Here is a 17,186-nt window from a genome sequence, read left to right as displayed (position 1 = left end):
GTTTGGCTTTTTTGCTCAGGTCTGGCACTCTACCACCTGAGCCACACCTCCACTTCTGGCTTTTTCCTGGTTAACTGGATATGAATCTCTCAGATTGGTTTGCTTGGGTTGGTTTCACAACTTGATCCTCAGATCAAGTAAGATTACAGGCATGAGCTACCAGCTTCTGGCTGTATTTTTATTTGATTTGGAGATGCTGGGGTTTGGACTCAAAGCTTTTGTGCTTTCCAGGTAGTTGTTCTACCACTTAAGCCACATCTCTAGCCAAAAGTGAGATTTTTTTTCTTGGTGCCAGTCTAGGGGCTTGGGCCTGAACACTGTCCCTGAGCTTCTTTTTGCTCAAGGTTAGCACTCTACCGTCTGAGACACAGCGCCACTTCCTACTTTTTCGGTTTATGTGGCACTGAGGAATCGAACCCAGGACTTCATGCGTGCTAGGCAAGCACTCTATCACTAAGCCACATTCCTAGCCTCCAAAGTGAGATTTCTTAAGTCAACTTGCCGCACTGCTTGAAGGCAGGTAAAGAAATGGAGAAGCTGGTGTGTTTTAAACCTTTTGGAACTTTTATGTCTCTACTTGCTTTATAGACAGGGAGTTTCCAGGACTTAAACCATACAGCCAGAAGGCAGGGTGCAGACAAGAAGAGGTAGAAACCTCACACTCAAATAGAAACCTCTTTATCTTGGCCACTGAATAGAAGGCCAGCTTGCCTAGCTCAAGGTCAAGCCAGATGCCTACCACCCTAGGCCGGTCTAGGTCCAGGTCAGTTTTTTTGTTCATGGTCCATGCAGAGAATTGGCCTGTGCCCTTCCACTCTATACACCAAGAGTCCATAGTCCTTCCCAGCCTCTGGTTCCGGTTCATGCTCCAGGAAGCCACTCCAACTGCCCAGTGGCTACAGGAACTAGTGTCTACTTCCCAGTACTGCTGCCCAGAAGACAGGGCCTGGGAACATAAGACCTGGCTAATAGAAAACCTCTCAGGTGTCCAGAGATAGGATTGTAGCTGGTGAGACACTGTCACTGTCCGGCAATCTGTAGATACCTCCAGGCTACAGGAGAGAGTTCTCAAGTCAAAGCTTGGATAGATGGCCCCTAGGGAGAAAAATCAACACCATAAGGACATGGCTGGTCAGCTTTGGATCATACATGCTGAAAAGTTACCCAATAGCAAAAAGTAGCATTATATCTTTCACTGCTTTTTTTTTTTTTTTCTTCTGCCATTCCTGGGCCTTGGACTCAGGGCCTGAGCGCTGTCCCTGGCTTTTTTGCTCAAGGCTAGCCCTCTGCCACTTGAGCCACAGTGCCACTTCTGGCCGTTTTCTATATATGTGGTGCTGGGAAATCAAACTCAGGGCTTCATGTATACGATGCAAGCACTCTTGCCACTAGGCCATATTCCCAGCCCTCACTGCTTTTGATGATGTTCTATAATTTAATTCTTGTAGGCCATGAATATTGACCTATAAATTTACAATTCTGGGGAGCTGGGACTGTGGCTTAGTGATAGAGTGCTTGCCTAGCATGCATGAAGCCCTGGGTTTGATTCCTCAGTACCACATAAACAGAAAAGGCCAGAAGTGGTGCTGTGGCTAGCCTTGAGCAAAATAAGCTCAGGGACAGTGCCCAGGCCCTGAGCTCAAGCCCCATGACCAATTAAATAAGTAACTAAATAGGGGCTGGGGATATGGCCTAGTGGCAAGAGTGCCTGCCTCATACATATGAGGCCCTGGGTTCGATTCCCCAGCACCACATATATAGAAAATGGCCAGAAGTGGCGCTGTGGCTCAAGTGGCAGAGTGCTAGCCTTGAGCAAAAAAGAAGCCAGGGACAGTGCTCAGGCCCTGAGTCCAAGCCCCAGGACTGGCAAAAAAAAAAAAAGTAAATAAATAAATAAATTTACAATTTTCTGTACATACCTTCTATCAAAGGTAACTCCTTACCTACTCCTTACCTACCTTTCAAGAAGCAAACCCTGAACCTCACACAGGATGAAGTCAGCTTGTGCTGTTCTCAATGCCTCTGTGCTTTATGACTAATGAATGTGGCTGTTTATCTCTCAGCTATTTCTTTTTGTTTGTTTGTTTATGTGCTGGTACTGGAGTTGGAACCCAGGGCTTTGTGTTCACTCAGCTTGCTTGCTTGGCTGGTACTGTACACCTTAAGCCATGCCTCCAACCTGGCCTTTTGTGGTCTTAAGGGCTTTTCTGTCTGGGCTGGCTTCAAACCACCAATCTCTGGGTCTCAGCCACCTTAGGATCATTTGTGTGGACCACCAGCATAGGCTGTTTATTTAATTTTTGGCAGTACTAGGGTTTGAACTCAGGGCCTTGCACTTGCTAGTTGAGCCACTCCTCCAGCTCTTTTTGCTATCAATGTTTTCTGAATAGGATCTTACATTTATACCCAGACCAACCTGACCACAATCCGATTTACAGTTCCTGAATAGCTAGGATAACCACTACATCTAGCTTTTTCTTGGCTGAGGTTGGAGGTCTCTCAATGTTTTTCCCTTAACTATCTTTGAATTGTGATCCTCCAATCTCTGCCTTCACAGTAGCTATGATTACAGGTGTGAACCACTGCACACAGCTATTTATTCATTTTATTGGCATATATGTAATTGTACAAAAAGGCTTTTGGGTTTTGATTTTTCCATACATGCACATGATGTGCTTTGATCAAATTCACCCCTTCTATTATGCCTCTCTCACCCTTCTAAACAGTTTTAGCAGGTTTAATTCTTTTCATTTCTTTTTGTTGGTTGTGGAGCTTAAACCCAGAGCCTAGGTACTGTCCCTGAGCCTCTTTGTGCTCAAGGGTAGTGCTTTAGCAATTGTGTCACAACACCACTTCTGGTTTATAAGTAGTTAACTGGAGATAAGAGTCTCTTGGGGACTTTTCTGCCTGGGCTGGCTTCTAACCATGATCCTCAGATCTCAGCCTCCTGAGTAGGTAGGATTACAGGTGTGTGCCACCAGCACCCAACTTAATTATACTATTTTCATACATGCATGTGATACATGCAGAGCACATTCACTTACCTTCACTCTCCTTTCACCTTCCCACTGGTTCCCATCACCAAATAGTCTTCCCCTAATCTTTAGCTTTCACATGATGGTTTGTCTCATTTATACATATTATTGTATATATTATATGTGTTACATGTGTGTATATGTATGAATATATATGTTGTATACATAAATATATGTATGCACAATACATACATCAAATGTGTATACACAAATATATATTTATATATATGAATTTATATGTATATACACTCACAATACTTGGTGGCACTAAGACTTAAACTTAAGGCCTCCCCTTTACTAGGCAAATGCTTTACCATACTCCCAGCCCTTTTTTCCATTACTTATTTTTCAGATGAGGTCTCATGCTTTTTTTCCTCTTATCTGCACCTTCCACATTTAGCTGGGGTTACAAATACAAATCACCATGACTAGCTTTTTGTTGATATACAATCTCCCTAGCTTTTTTGCCCATGCTGGTCTCAAACCTTGATTCTCCTGATTTCTGCCTCCCAAATATCTGGATTTACAGGAATATCCCAAATACTTATTTATAAAAAATTGTGCTAGGGATTAAACCCAGAGACATATGCATACCAAGCATGTATTCTACCACTGAGCCACAAGGCCAGGCCATCTTATTTCTTTTTTTTTTTTTTTTTTTTTTTTTGGCCAGTCCTGGGGCTTGGACTCAGAGCCTGAGCACTGTCCCTGGCTTCTTTTTGCTCAAGGCTAGCACTCTGCCACTTGAGCCACAGCGCCACTTCTGGTCATTTTCTGTATATGTGGTGCTGGGGAATCGAACCCAGGGCCTCATGTATACGAGGCAGGCACTCTTGCCACTAGGCAATATCCCCAGCCCATCTTATTTCTTTTTAAGTGAATGAACAACTGCTGTCAAATACCATGATACATCACACACGTACAATGAAACCCTCATAACAATTCCACAGGGGCTGGGGATATGGCCTAGTGGCAAGAGTGCTTGCCTCGTATACATGAAGCCCTAGGTTCAATTCCCCAGCACCACATATATAGAAAACGGCCAGAAGTAGCGCTGTGGCTCAAGTGGCAGAGTGCTAGCCTTGAGTAAAAGGAAGCCAGGGACAGTGCTCAGGCCCTGAGTCCAAGGCCCAGGACTGGCAAAAAACAAACAAACAAAAAACAACAACAACAAACAAACAATTCCACAGAAGTACTGTTATCATCTCCATTTCATAGGTGGGAGAGCAGGTGAAGTCACTCATCCAAGCTCACACAGCCAATGAGCAGAACTGCTCTAAGGACCATCTAGACTGGGGCCACAGTACTGCCTATGCAGATGAGGGAACAGGCCACTGGCTGCATGTAACTGGTGGCTCCAGCACAGATGCCCAAATGTTGCCTGGGCTCTATGTGCTCAAGCTTCAAGCTGAGCCCTAGACTGGGATATCTGGGAATTTCAACCTTCTTTGCCTTTGTGTCCCTCTCCCCATGTGGAGGGGCCTGTTCTGAGGAACAAATGCAAGGGCCATAAGCCAAGGAATGGGCCTTGCAACAAAGATGGACACACATATTCCCACAGTACCTGTCTATAGCAGATCACACCCAAGTTGTAAGAGGACTGTATACTTACACTGAGAGGCTCTCCTGGATGCTGGGAAGTTCTGGCCAGTCAGTGGGCATGAGGAAGAAGATGGCACTGCCAGCACATCCACTAAGGAATTAAAACAAAAACAAACAAACAAGAAAAAATACCATCAAAAAAATGCAAACCAAAGGTATCCAAATATCCTACTCCACTACACAAAACCAACTTACCCTGTGTTTGTTCTTTGGTAGCTGCATTCCATGTGAGGATTCTTTGTAATTTTTCCTGAATTTCTTTTAGATCTTGGAGAATATTTCTCGTTTTTCCTTCAGATGCACTGGGAATCACTGGCTCTGGAGAAGCCAGGAAAAGGGTTTGTAGAGAAGTCTATGAATGAATCATAAAAAAACAAATGAAAGTCTCCCATGGAATCCATCAAATATTATATTCAAATTCTGCCACGACTTACAAGTTTCCACTGTACTCTGAGTAATCTTATTCTGTATAAAGTACTAGAGTTTGAATGCAGAACCTCATACTTATTAGGCAGGTGCTCTACTGTTGAGCCATATCTCCAGACCCCAAGCAAGCATTTTTTGTGGGTTGCTGGGCTTGAATTCAGAGCCTAGGTGCTATCCCTGAGCTTTTTCGCCCAAAGCTAGTGCTCTACCACTAGCCACAGTTGGGCCATGTTCCACTTCCAGTTTTCTGATGGCTAATTGGAGGTAAGATTCTCATAGACTTTTCTGCCTGGGCTGGCTTGGGACCTTGATCCTCAGATCTCAGCCTCATGAGTAGCTAGAAATACAGGCATACTCCACCAGCACCTGGCTCCTAAGCAAGCTTTTAAAAACAAAATTAATGGGGCTGGGGATATAGCCTAGTGGCAAGAGTGCCTGCCTCGGATACACGAGGCCCTAGGTTCGATTCCCCAGCACCACATATACAGAAAATGGCCAGAAGCGGCGCTGTGGCTCAAGTGGCAGAGTGCTAGCCTTGAGCGGGAAGAAGCCAGGGACAGTGCTCAGGCCCTGAGTCCAAGGCCCAGGACTGGCCAAAAAAAAAAACAACAAAATTAATGGCTGGGAATGTGGCTTAGTGTTAGAGTGCTTGCCTAGCATGCATGAAGCCCTGGGTTCAATTCCTCAGTACTACATGAAAAGAAAAGGCCAAAAGTGATGCTGTGGCTCAAGTGGTAGAGGGCTAGCCTTGTCAAAAGAAGCTCAGAGACAGTGCCCAGGTTCTGAGTTCAAACACCAGGACTGGCAAAATAAATAAATAAATTAAATAAAAACAAAATGAAGGTAATGGTCTGCAAGTTGAAAATAATCTGGAGTAATATACAAAACAGCAAAAATATCATGGAATGGTTATTTCTGAGTTGTAGGGTTATAGAAGGTTTGGATTTATCCTCTTATGCTTTCTCTTTCTCTCCTCTCCTCTCCTTCTCTCCACATAGTTCTCTTTCTCTCTTCTCTCTTTCTCTTTTCTTCCTCTCTCAAGTGCCAGTAGTAGAGTTTGAAGCTAAGCTCTTGCTTAGCTTTTTCTGCTCCAAGTGGGTACTCTACGTGAGATGTACCTCCATTTCCAGCATTTTGCCAGTTAGTTGGAGGTAACAGTCTCACAGACCTTCCTGCCCAGACTGGTCTTAAACCTTGATCCTCAGATGTCAGCCTCCTGAGTAACTAGGAATACAGGCATGAGCTACTGGTACCCAGATTTTTTTTATATAGAAGCAGGGATTGAACTGAGAGACTCATGTAGCTATTGTACTGTATCCAGAAATGCATTTGTTCAGAGTGGTGGCACATGCCTGTTATCCCAGTACTCTAGAGGCAGAGGCAAGAGGATCAAGAGTTTGAGACCAGACTGGTCTACAGAACAAGCCTCTGTCCTGCTCTCCAAAAAAAACCAAAGTATGGAGAAGTTCAATGGTAGAGTGCTTGCCTAGTAGGTAGAATGGCCCTGGGTTCTATCTATCTATCTATCTATCTATCTATCTATCTATCTATCTATCTATCTATCTATCTATCTAAATGAAAATAAGGCCTAGAAGATCTCTAGGAGTGACCTAGATGTCAATGAGAGAGTCAGTTGAGATTGAGTGGTTCAGATGAATTAGCCCATTTCACCTTTCATAAAGAATACCTCAAGCCATCCACCATCTTTGGTAGTACAGAGAATGGTTAAAGATGGAAATTTCCTGCCTCCTATGTCTTTGGCTTCAAAATCAGTCATATTGCTCTAGTTGAAAGCTGTTTCTAGTCCTACCTTCCTCCCTCCTCACCTCCTTCTCTCAGGATAGCCTACCTTGTCCAGGATGCTCAATTCATTGTCTGCTCCAGATCCAGAGAGGCACCTCTGCCTCTGCAGGCTCTTGACAATGGCTACAAGCTCTCCAGTCAGCTCTGTCAGCTCCTGAGCGACCTCTGTGGTGTTCTTCTGTCCCACCATCTTTAAAAGAGCAGAGCTGAGCTCCATAAAAATGGATCCAAGAGCCCCCACTACATTGAGGGAACCAGTTCATAGTACATTGTTATGTGAACAAGAGAAAGACAGACCATATAAACAAAGGACTACAACAAAGAGCCAAGAAACAAAACCCTCACATATGATTTCTGTAAGACTTTCAAGAGTTAGAATGCCTACCTAGAAAGCATAAAGTCCTGAGTTCTGCAAAAATAAAATGAATGAATGAATGAGAAAGAAAGACCTCAAATAATTTTTTGATAAAGGTGCCAAAACTATTCAAAGGGGGGCTGGGGATATGGCCTAGTGGCAAGAGCGCCCACCTCGTATACGTGAGGCCCCGGGTTCAACTCCCCAGCACCACATATACAGAAAAACGGCCAGAAGTGGCGCTGTGGCTCAAGTGGCAGAGTGCTAGCCTTGAGCAAAGAGAAGCCAGGGACAGTGTTCAGGCCCTGAGTTCAAGCCCCAGGACTGGCCAAAAAAAAAAAAAAAAAAAAAACTATTCAAAGGGGGAAAGGAAAGGAGTCTTTTCAGTAAGTATTCTAGGCAAACATATCCACATGGCAAAAGAACACCTAAATCAGGGGCTGAAGGAGCAGCTCAGTGGTAGGCATGATGCCCTGGGGTCAATCCCCTCCCCATTCCTCAAACCTCCATGAAAAATGATGAGAGAAAACAGGGGATAGGAGGCTGGGGATATGGCCTAGTGGCAAGAGTGCTTGCCTGATATACATGAAACCCTGGGTTCAATTACTCAGTACTACATGAAAAGAAAAGGCCAAAAGTGATGCTGTGGCTCAAGTGGTAGAGAGCTAGCCTTGATCAAAAGAAGCTCAGGGACAGTGCTCAGGCCCTGAGTTCAAGGCCCAGGACTGGCATAAAGCCCTGAGTTCAAACCCTAGTGCCACCAAGAAACTTTTATGCTAGGTGCTGATGACTTGCATTAATAATCCCAGTTTCTTAGGAGGCTGAAATCCAGAAGACCTTGTTTTGAGGCCAAACAGGACAGAAGAATATGCTATAGTCCATCTCCAAAATGACCAGAAAAAAGTTGGGCTGCATGTTTGACTCAAGTGGAAGAACACTAGACTTGAGCAAAGAAAAACTCAGGGATAGCTCCCAGGCCCTGAGTTCAAACTCCAAGACCTGCAAACACACACACACACACACACACACACACACACACACACACACACACTATATTCTTGCTGAGCGTGGTGGTTCAGGCTCAAGCATGAGGATTGCAGTTTAAGGCCAGTCTGAATGACATGAGACCTCTCTCCAAAAATCAAAACGATATTAGAATATCCATACAGTGCAGTATAATTCAATTATACAAAGTACCAAGTTCTGATACATGCAACAACATAAATCAACGCTGAAAGTAAAATATAATTAGAGAAAGAACACAAATGTAACAGGACGCTGAATAATTCCATTTCTATGAAATATCTAGTATAGGAAAATTCAGAAGCAGAAAGGAGATTAGACATGACCAGCATCAGGAAGGAGGGCAAATAAGAAGTTGCTTCATGGGGACAGAGTCTCTGCATCTGGTGATAAAAAGCATTTTGAAAATTGTGGTTTCAGTCACACAATATTGTTAAAATGTTTTTTTGGACTCAGGGCCTGAGCACTGTCCCGGCTTTTTTTTCTTTTTTCTCCAGGTTAGCACTCTACCACTTGAGCCACAACACCATTTTTGTCTTTTTCTATATATGTGGTGCTGAGGAATCGAACCCAGGGCTTCATGTATGTGAGACAAGCACTCTACCACTAGGCTATATTACGAGCCCATCATCATTCTTTAATGTGTGTGTGGTTACCGGTCCTGGGGCTTGAACTCTGGGTCTGGACACTTGAACACTTTATATTCAAGGCTAGTGCTCTACTACTTGAACCACAGCTTCCCTTCTGGCTTTTTGGTGGAAAACTGAAGAGTCTCCAAGATTCTCCTGCTCAGTCTGGCTTTGAACGGTGATCCACAGATCTCAACCTCCTAAGTAGCTAGGATCACAGGCATAAGGCGACAGCGCCCAACTAAAATGTCAAACTTTTATTACTACAGTATAAGATGTCAACTTTTATAATCATACAGGTATACGAACACACCCATCATCCTATTTTTGCAGTTAGAGTCCAGCCTGTACAACCCAGACTTTATCTGTAAAGCAAAATTAAAAAGAAAAAAAAAAATCTGGGCCAAGGTTCAAGTGGTCCTCGCTTGCGTGAGGATCTAGATTTAATCACCAGTTAATTGCAAGGATAAGTGAAACAGTACTCTTTTTTTTTTCTTCTTCACAGAGAAACTGAAATAAAGCAGAAATATTGAAAAGGTGCAAGCCCCTAGGTTGATGTACTATGGCAGTATTGTTTTTTTTTTTCCTTCTGTACACTTAATCTAAAGCTTCCAGGTTCTCCTTAGAGCAAGCAAAAGTGTTAACGGAAAGGGAAGACCGAGAAAGTCAGCGGCGAGCGGGATGAAGATGGGAGGCCAAGGACAGAGACCCCAGGGCACGGCGGCGGCCTACCTACCGGCGGCTGCTCTCCACAGCGCCTGAGCTGGGGATCCGGCTCCTGGGCGTGGCTGTAGGCGTGGCCGCCGCTTGCGCGGTGGGCGTGGTCTCCAGCGGGCTCCCACCCCTCCTCCAGCTCCCGCGCGGCGCGGCTGTACTTGTCCACCAAGTACTGCAGCAGAGTGTTTTTGCTCAGCTGCGGCCGCTGCGCCGCGCCCTTGCGGCACGTGGGGCAGGCCCAAGAGTGCTCAGCCACGCCCGCACCCCGGGCACCCCACATTTTCATCAGGCAGTTGTAGCAGAAGCTGTGGCCGCAGGCCAGCGTGGTGGGCCAGGCTAGCAACCCGTGACAGATGATGCAGCTCAGGTCGTCCTCGGCTAGCCACACCGGGATAGCCGAACTGGAGCCCGGACCAGCCATGGGGACGCGGCCGCCGCCGTGCTGGCACGGAAGTGGAGGCCGGTGTCTCTCCAGGCTCCTCCCTCGCTCTTCCTTCCTCCACTCCTCCTCCCCTTCGCCTTTTCGGCTCCCAGCTGCGGTCCAGCTCTCCTTCTTCCATCAGGGTCGCCCGCGCCGCCCTCTGGCCAGAGCTGGCCTGGTTTACGGCCTCCCCGAAGCCGCTAGGACCCCGATGTGTCCCACAGATTCCCTTTGGCTTGACGGCCTTCTCGTGGGAGGAGAGCTTTCCTCCAGGAACTCATGTACAGGGCTATGTCCACTAAGTGTCACTGTCAGACGAGTGCGGGTAGAAATGCTTAATCAAAGGTGGGGGGGGGGGGAAGTATCTGACCTCTAGGCTTCAAAATAGCTACCACAGGGGTTGGTAGAACGCTAGCCAATGAAAGCATTAGGCACCAAGTTCCAGTCCTGGTCCCGGGCCTTAAAAAACAAACAACAAAACCAAACAAAAATAAGACGAAGAAAAGAAATATAACCAACCCTTTAAAATAGCTATCGTACTGAATAATTGTGCCACTTTCCTGACTTCCCTCTGCGGACTGAAACAGGTTCCCAGAAAACATAGCACATCTGGCACTTGGTGGGCTTGTTTTTTCTCCACTCGCTTTTCATTCCAGCCCTAAACGCATTGGAATCAGAACACGTTGTAGCTGGAGCACCCAGTCTCTCCCCCAATGACCCGAAGGGCTAAAGGAGCTCCCAGGTTTGTGTAGCAATGACAGAATAGCAGAATCAGGAGCCCATAGCTCTCACCTGTTCAAATGAATTTTAAAGGTCTTATTCTTGGGAGGGGAGGGGCAAGAGAAAGGCACAGGAATGGAAGAAGGAAGGGTGAGTAAATACAGTCATCGAATTCAATATACATACACCATGTAAAAAATGAACTATGTAACTTGTGGACAGGGATTGAAAGGGAGACATTGCCCAAGAAACATTGTACTCATTCCAGACTTACTCCATCTTCCCTGGACTCAAAGAAGGTACCAGCCTATACAAGTTTGCAGCTATTTCCAATGCTGGGAATGGCTAGGGGATATTACATAATCTGAGTTGTAGGACAAAGGCTGAACTCCAAAGGTTCTGTCAGGGCAAAGCCAGCCACTTGCTCAATAATCCAAATAAAGAGACAAATAGTGGTGACTGGCAAAGAAAGGAGATTTATTATACAGTACAGAGACACCATGGGAAGAGGCAAAGCAAGCATTTCAGCCCATTTTTAAGATACAGACATAGGAAAGGTTGGGGGAAGGGAGTTGAGATCTCCATGATTATTAAATACTGCCAGTCACAGGTGTGGTCCAGTTGCTCATTAGTGCTGGGCTGAGCAAAAGAGTTTAATATGATAAGAAAGTCATTGTTGCCTAACAAGTATTCAAGTTTTGTCATAAAAATATTTATCCTTAAGTCTTGCCATTTGGAAGCCCTAGGTGACCACAAGATGACCACAGCAAAGAATGGGTCAGAGCATAGGCAGGCATAAAATAGACCCCATATTTTCAGACCCAAAATGAAGAGTCATTGCTTTTAGGAAATGAAGGTGTGGCTCAAGTAGAAGAGCACCAGATCGGTGAAAAAAGCCAAGTGAGGAAGTGAGGCCCTGAGTTCAACCCACACCACACACACACACACACACACACACACACACACACACACAAACACACACACACGCCTATTATTTACTGCCTGAATTTCCAGCTGTTTCCTATTGTGGACACTAATCGGATTGGAATTATTCTACCCACTTGATTTTTTTTTTGTGTGTGGGAGTGAGCTTTTGGGCCATAGTGGTAGTGGGGGGTACTGTTGTTTCTTTTTTTTCATATCTTTCTCCCAGTTGCTGGAATTTGGAGAAGAAGCCATCTGGGAAACCTGGGGGTCTGAGTGGCTAAGATGTGCAGATTCAGTGCTGGGCTATATGAAGACATGTGGCAAAGGAGAGAGCTATAATTGTGATATTGCTAAGCTTACTTGTTGTCTCAGCATAGCCTAACCCATCATGACTAATGTATTTCTTAGCATCTGCATTTTATTTTATTTTTATTTTTATTGCTAGTCTTGGGCCTTGGACTCAGGGACTGAGCACTGTCCCTGGCTTCTTTTTGCTCAAGGCTAGTGCTCTACCACTTGAGCCACAGCACCACTTCTGGCCATTTTCTATGTATGGGGTGCTGGGCTTCATGAATACGAGGCAAGCACTCTTGCCACTAGGCCATATTCCCAGCCCCTCTGCATTTTATTTTATTGGTGGTATTCAGGGATTGAATGTTGTGGCCTAGTGCTTGCTAGCCAGGCAGTCTACCACTTGAGCTATACACTACCAGCCCCAAGAAACACACTGTCTCTCTCTCCTTTATATGCTGCTATTGGGGCTTTAATTTACTTGGGATATTGGTGCTCTGTCACTTGAACCACACCTCCATTTCCAAGACCCTCTTTTCTTATATGTAAAATAGACATCATGCTAAACTCTTATCTTACCCATGTTCATATCTTCTCTCTTAAAAAATAAAATCATGGGCTGGGAATGTAGCTTACCAGTAGAGTGCTTGCTTAGCATGCATAAAGCCCTGGGTTCGATTCCTCAGTACCACATACACAGAATAAAACAGAGGTGGCGCTGTGGCTCAAGTGGTAGAACGCTAGCCTTGAGCAAAAAGAAGCTCAGGGACAGTGCTCAGGTCCTGAGTTTAAGCCTCAGGACTGGCAAAAAAAATAAATAAAAAAAAAATAAAATCAAGGCTGGGTGCTAGTGACTCATACTGTAATCTCAGTTACTAAGAAGGCTGATATCTGAGGATCATAGTTCAAAAATCAGCCTAAAAAAAGTAATAATCTCCCTAATGTATGAAACTGTACCCTCTCTGTACATCACTTTGACAATAAATAAGAAAAAAACAAAAAAGAAACAAAAAATCAGCCTGTGCAGCAAAGTCTGTGAGACTCTTAGCACCAATTAACCACCAAAAAACAGGAAGTGGAGGGTGGCGCGAGTGGTACAGCGCTAGCCTTGAGCAAAATGAAGCTAAGAGAGTGTGAGGTCCTAAATTCAAAACCCAGTACCTGAACAGAAAAAAATAGGGATTCAGACCTGAGCCACTGGCCCACTGCTCCAGCTCACTCTGCTTCCTTGCTCAGGGCTGGCACTCTACCACTCCTTGAGCCATGCCTCCTGACTTGCTTTTTTCTGGTTATTTTGTTTATTTGTTTTGTTTTTGTTGCCAGTCCTGGAGTGTGGACTCAGGGCCTAAGCACTGTCCCTGGCTTCTTTTTGCTCAAGGCTAGCACTCTACCTCTTGAGCCACAGCGCCACTTCTCACTTTTTTCTATATATGTGGTGCTGAGGAATCGAACCCAGGGCTTCATGTATACAAGGCAAGCATTCTTGCCACTAGGCCATATTCCCAGCCCCTTTCTGGTTATTTTGGAGATGGAGCTTCACAGTCATTTCTACTAAGGCTGACCTCTAGTCATGATCCTCTGGATCTCATCCTCCAGAGTAGCTAGGAGTATAGATATGTGTCACCCATACGTTTGTAATCTTGTTTTGTACACGGCAGTCTCATGAGACCTCACCCTTGTGTGTGTCTGTTCTCTGCCTCGCTGAGAAAAGTCTTCTTTCCCTCCACAAGTAGCTTTGGTACTGTCCATTTAATTCTCTTTCATCCCCTCTAGACCATAATTTCCTGGAGGGTGGGACCATTTCATTGTTGACTTCCTCATCTCTAAATCTTAGCAGAGTGAACCCAACAGAACTCATAGGTCATGGAAAAGACCGATAAGTAAGTGCCTCAGCAGGTGGTAAAACAGACATGCTCAAGGTGCCTTGGGAGCTAGAAGACATCCCTCCCTCTCTACTTGAGCAGCTTCCTTTAAGAAAGAGACACCAGGGCTGGGGATATAGCCTAGTGGCAAGAGTGCCTGCCTCGGATACACGAGGCCCTAGGTTCGATTCCCCAGCACCACATATACAGAAAACGGCCAGAAGTGGCGCTGTGGCTCAAGTGGCAGAGTGCTAGCCTTGAGCGGGAAGAAGCCAGGGACAGTGCTCAGGCCCTGAGTCCAAGGCCCAGGACTGGCCAAAAAAAAGAAAGAAAGAGACACCAGGCTGGGAATATGGCCTAGTGGCAAGAGTGCTTGCCTCATATACATGAAGCCCTGGATTCGATTCCTCAGTACCATATATACAGAAAAGGCCAGAAGTGGCACTGTGGTTCAAGTGGCAGAGTGCTAGCCTTGAGCAAAAAGAAGCCAGGAACAGTGCTCAGGCCTTGAGTTTAAGCTGCAAGACTGGCAAAAAGAAGGAGGAGGAGGAGGAGGAGGAGGAGGAGGAGGAGGAGGAGGAGGAGGAGGAGGAGGAGGAGGAGGAAAGAGACGCCTGATGCTGTAATAGGTCCTTAGAAACTGCTTTTGCTAGCTTTGCATAATGGCACTGTCATAGCCTATGAGGTTTAGTTAACTGGAAAAGCAAAGAAAGGAACTGCTAGGAACACTGACTCTTCCTTTGGGCCTGCAAATGTCCAAAGGGTAGCTAGCAGTAGGAGAAACACTTTGCATCGCTGCATCCATTTTCCACTGAGCTAGTTTTCTGCAGCCACCTTGAAATCCAAGGATAGGACAGAACATGACATAGAGGATGGCACCTGCATGATTAGAGCCAGAACTACCCTAGGCAAAGTTATAACAGATTGTGCTTAGCCTAAATGAGGGCTGTCACCTGCCATGAAGCTGCACCCTAGAACAAGAGTGTTTATCCCAGCTAGACACCAGTGGTGCTCACCTGTAATCCTAGCTACTCAGGAGGCTGAGATTTGATGACTGCAGGTCAAAGCCAGCTTGGGCATGAAAGTCCATGAAACTCTTATCCCCAGTTAACCACAAAAAAAGCCAGAAGTAAAGCTGTGGCTCAAGTAACAGAGTGCCAGCTGTGAATAAAAAAGCTAAGGGACGTATCTAGGTCCTGAGTTCAAGCCCCAAATTCTCTCTGTCTGTCTGTCTGTCTGTCTGTCTGTCTGTCTCTCTCTCTCTCTCTCTCTCTCTCTCTCACACACACACACACACAGTATCCCGTGGGAACCAAGTTGTTTTTCCTCCAATGATGACAGCAATAACAACTTCCCCAGGATCCCTGGAAGAGCCAGAACTGAGATCTCGTTGAGACATGGGCTGCTTATGCAGATCTCTCTTCCCCTGCCCCAGCTCTTGTTCTACATGAGCCTAGATGTCCGTATCCCAAAGGTGTGTCAACATGTGTACTTTGCCTCCTAATAAACTTCTTTCCTAGGCCTTTCACCACACTCCTCCTGTTTAGCACATTGTGGGGAGTGGCTGGACCTGACATATGGAATCCTTGGAGTTGGGAGTTGGGTCTGTGGCTTACAGCCATAGGTTATGGTGCTTGTCCTACAAGCTCTCTCTCTCTCTCTCTCTCTCTCTCTCTCTCTCTCTCTCTCTCTCTCTCTCTCTCTCTCTCTGTGATCCTCAGATCTCAGCCTTTTGAGTAGCTAGGATTACAGGCACCAGCCATCAAAGCCCAGCCAGAGGATCTCTTAAAGACCCTCTCAACCCACTGGGTCTTCACTGAAATGAAGAGAGAACACCTAATATATTTCTGCCCTTCTCTTGAAAGGCAGTAAAAGGAACAAAGAGCTGGCACTGGTGGTTCATGTCTATAATTCTAGCTACTAAAATCTGAGGATCAAGATTCAAAGCCAGCCTGGACAGGAAAATTCTTGAGACTCTATCCCCAATTAACCAACAAAAAGTAAGGTGTGGCTCAAACAGTAGAATGCCATCCCTAAGTTCAAACCCCTATGCTAGAAAAACAAACAAAATAAGGAACCAAAGAATCACAGAGCATAGATGTTGGCCCCTTGAATTTGAGATTTCTTTCAGTTCCTCTTCCCCATCTTGAGGCCTTTGAACATTTTTGCTCAGCTTTTTGTTTTTCCTCACCGTCTTCTCTTTGGCTACCTTTTACACAGCTTAGAGGTTTCAATTTCTGAGGAACAAAGGCTTCTCTCCCCCCTTCATTATTGTAAGCCCTACTGCCACACTCTCCCATAGCAGTCTTCCTGGTGCTGCCCTCATTAAGGGATGCTGCCCCCTGCAGGCTTCAGTCTGTAACAGCAGGAACCCCATCATCATGATCAGAAATAGTTATTTTGAAATTTTAGTCATTAGTCCAACTTCCTGTTTTTGTGTGTCTGTGCCAGTACTTTGGCTCAAACTCAGGGCCAGTGAACAGTACTTTGGCTCGAACTCAGGGCCAGTGAACCCTCCTTCAGCCTTTTCTGCTCAAGACCGGTTCTCTACCACTTGAGCCACACTCCCATTTCCTGCTTTTTGAAGGTTAATTGGAGACTAGAATCTCATAGATTTTTCTGCCCAAACTAGATTCTAATCATGATCCTCAGATCTCAGCCTCCTGAGTAGCTAGGATTGCAAATGTGGGCCACATATGCCTGTCTGCAACTTACTTATTTAAGAGATGAAAACCAAGGCAAAGAATTGAACAAATGAATTTTCCTGTTGGTGAAAATGGATGGCTCTCTACTGTGTGGTCCATTGTTGAAATGGGTGTGCTCAGCTTGTTTCTTTCTTTTCAGAGCACTGTGATCATCAGTGCAGAGATAATTTCTAGTCTATCTATCTACCTATCTATCTATCTATCTATCTATTTTGCCGGTCCTGAGGCTTGAACTCAGGTCCTGGGTGCTATCCCCAAGCCTTTTTGTGCTTAAGACTAGTGCTCTATCATTTGAATCAGAGTCCTACTTCCTGATTTTTTCTGAGTAGTTTATTGGAGATAAAAGTCTCACAGACTTTTCTGCCCAGGCTGGCTTTGAACCTCCTAAGTGGCTAAGATTATAGGCATGAGCCACTGGCAGGCAGCTAGCTGCCATTTCTATTTTATCTGGGCTTATATTCTCAAATATGCACAGAAGAGGATGTTTCCTAGGACCATTTTAAATGATTAGTTTCTTTAAGTGCTAGGGATTGAACCCAAGGCCTCAAACAGACTAAACATGTTAAGCTATTTTTTTTTGGTCAGTTGTGGGGCTTGAACTCTGGGCCTAGGTGCTGTCCTTGAGCTCTTCAACTCAAGACTAGCACTCTACCACTTGAGCCACAGCGTC

At 45.3% G+C, this 17,186-nt stretch overlaps 1 protein-coding gene across 1 annotated transcript; it reads right to left on the bottom strand.

The window, feature by feature from the left end:
• Positions 1-379: 379 nt before the first annotated feature.
• Rnf135 (ring finger protein 135) lies at positions 380-10,057 on the bottom strand. Its single transcript, XM_048366471.1, has 5 exons — positions 9,610-10,057; positions 6,913-7,056; positions 4,833-4,989; positions 4,648-4,728; positions 380-1,095 (listed from the first exon to the last, which is right to left on the bottom strand). Exons 1-5 carry the CDS (start codon positions 10,009-10,011, stop codon positions 566-568), a joined length of 1,314 nt encoding a protein of 437 aa, XP_048222428.1. The 5' UTR covers positions 10,012-10,057; the 3' UTR covers positions 380-565.
• Positions 10,058-17,186: the final 7,129 nt, after the last annotated feature.

Source organism: Perognathus longimembris, chromosome 17 (assembly GCF_023159225.1).
Source record: "Perognathus longimembris pacificus isolate PPM17 chromosome 17, ASM2315922v1, whole genome shotgun sequence".
NCBI lineage: Eukaryota > Metazoa > Chordata > Mammalia > Rodentia > Heteromyidae > Perognathus > Perognathus longimembris.
The sequence above is the reverse complement of the archived record's forward strand: the minus strand, read 5'-3'. Positions and strand labels throughout refer to the sequence as shown.

Coding starts and splice junctions, on each gene's coding strand:
- Rnf135 (XM_048366471.1), bottom strand. CDS start 10,011: ATGGCTGGTCCGGGCTCCAGTTCGGCTATCCCGGTGTGGCTAGCCGAG. Junction 4,990..6,912: donor AATTGAGCATCCTGGACAAG/GTAGGCTATCCT, acceptor ATTCATTCATAG/ACTTCTCTACAAACCCTTTT. Junction 4,729..4,832: donor TACCAAAGAACAAACACAGG/GTAAGTTGGTTT, acceptor TTAATTCCTTAG/TGGATGTGCTGGCAGTGCCA.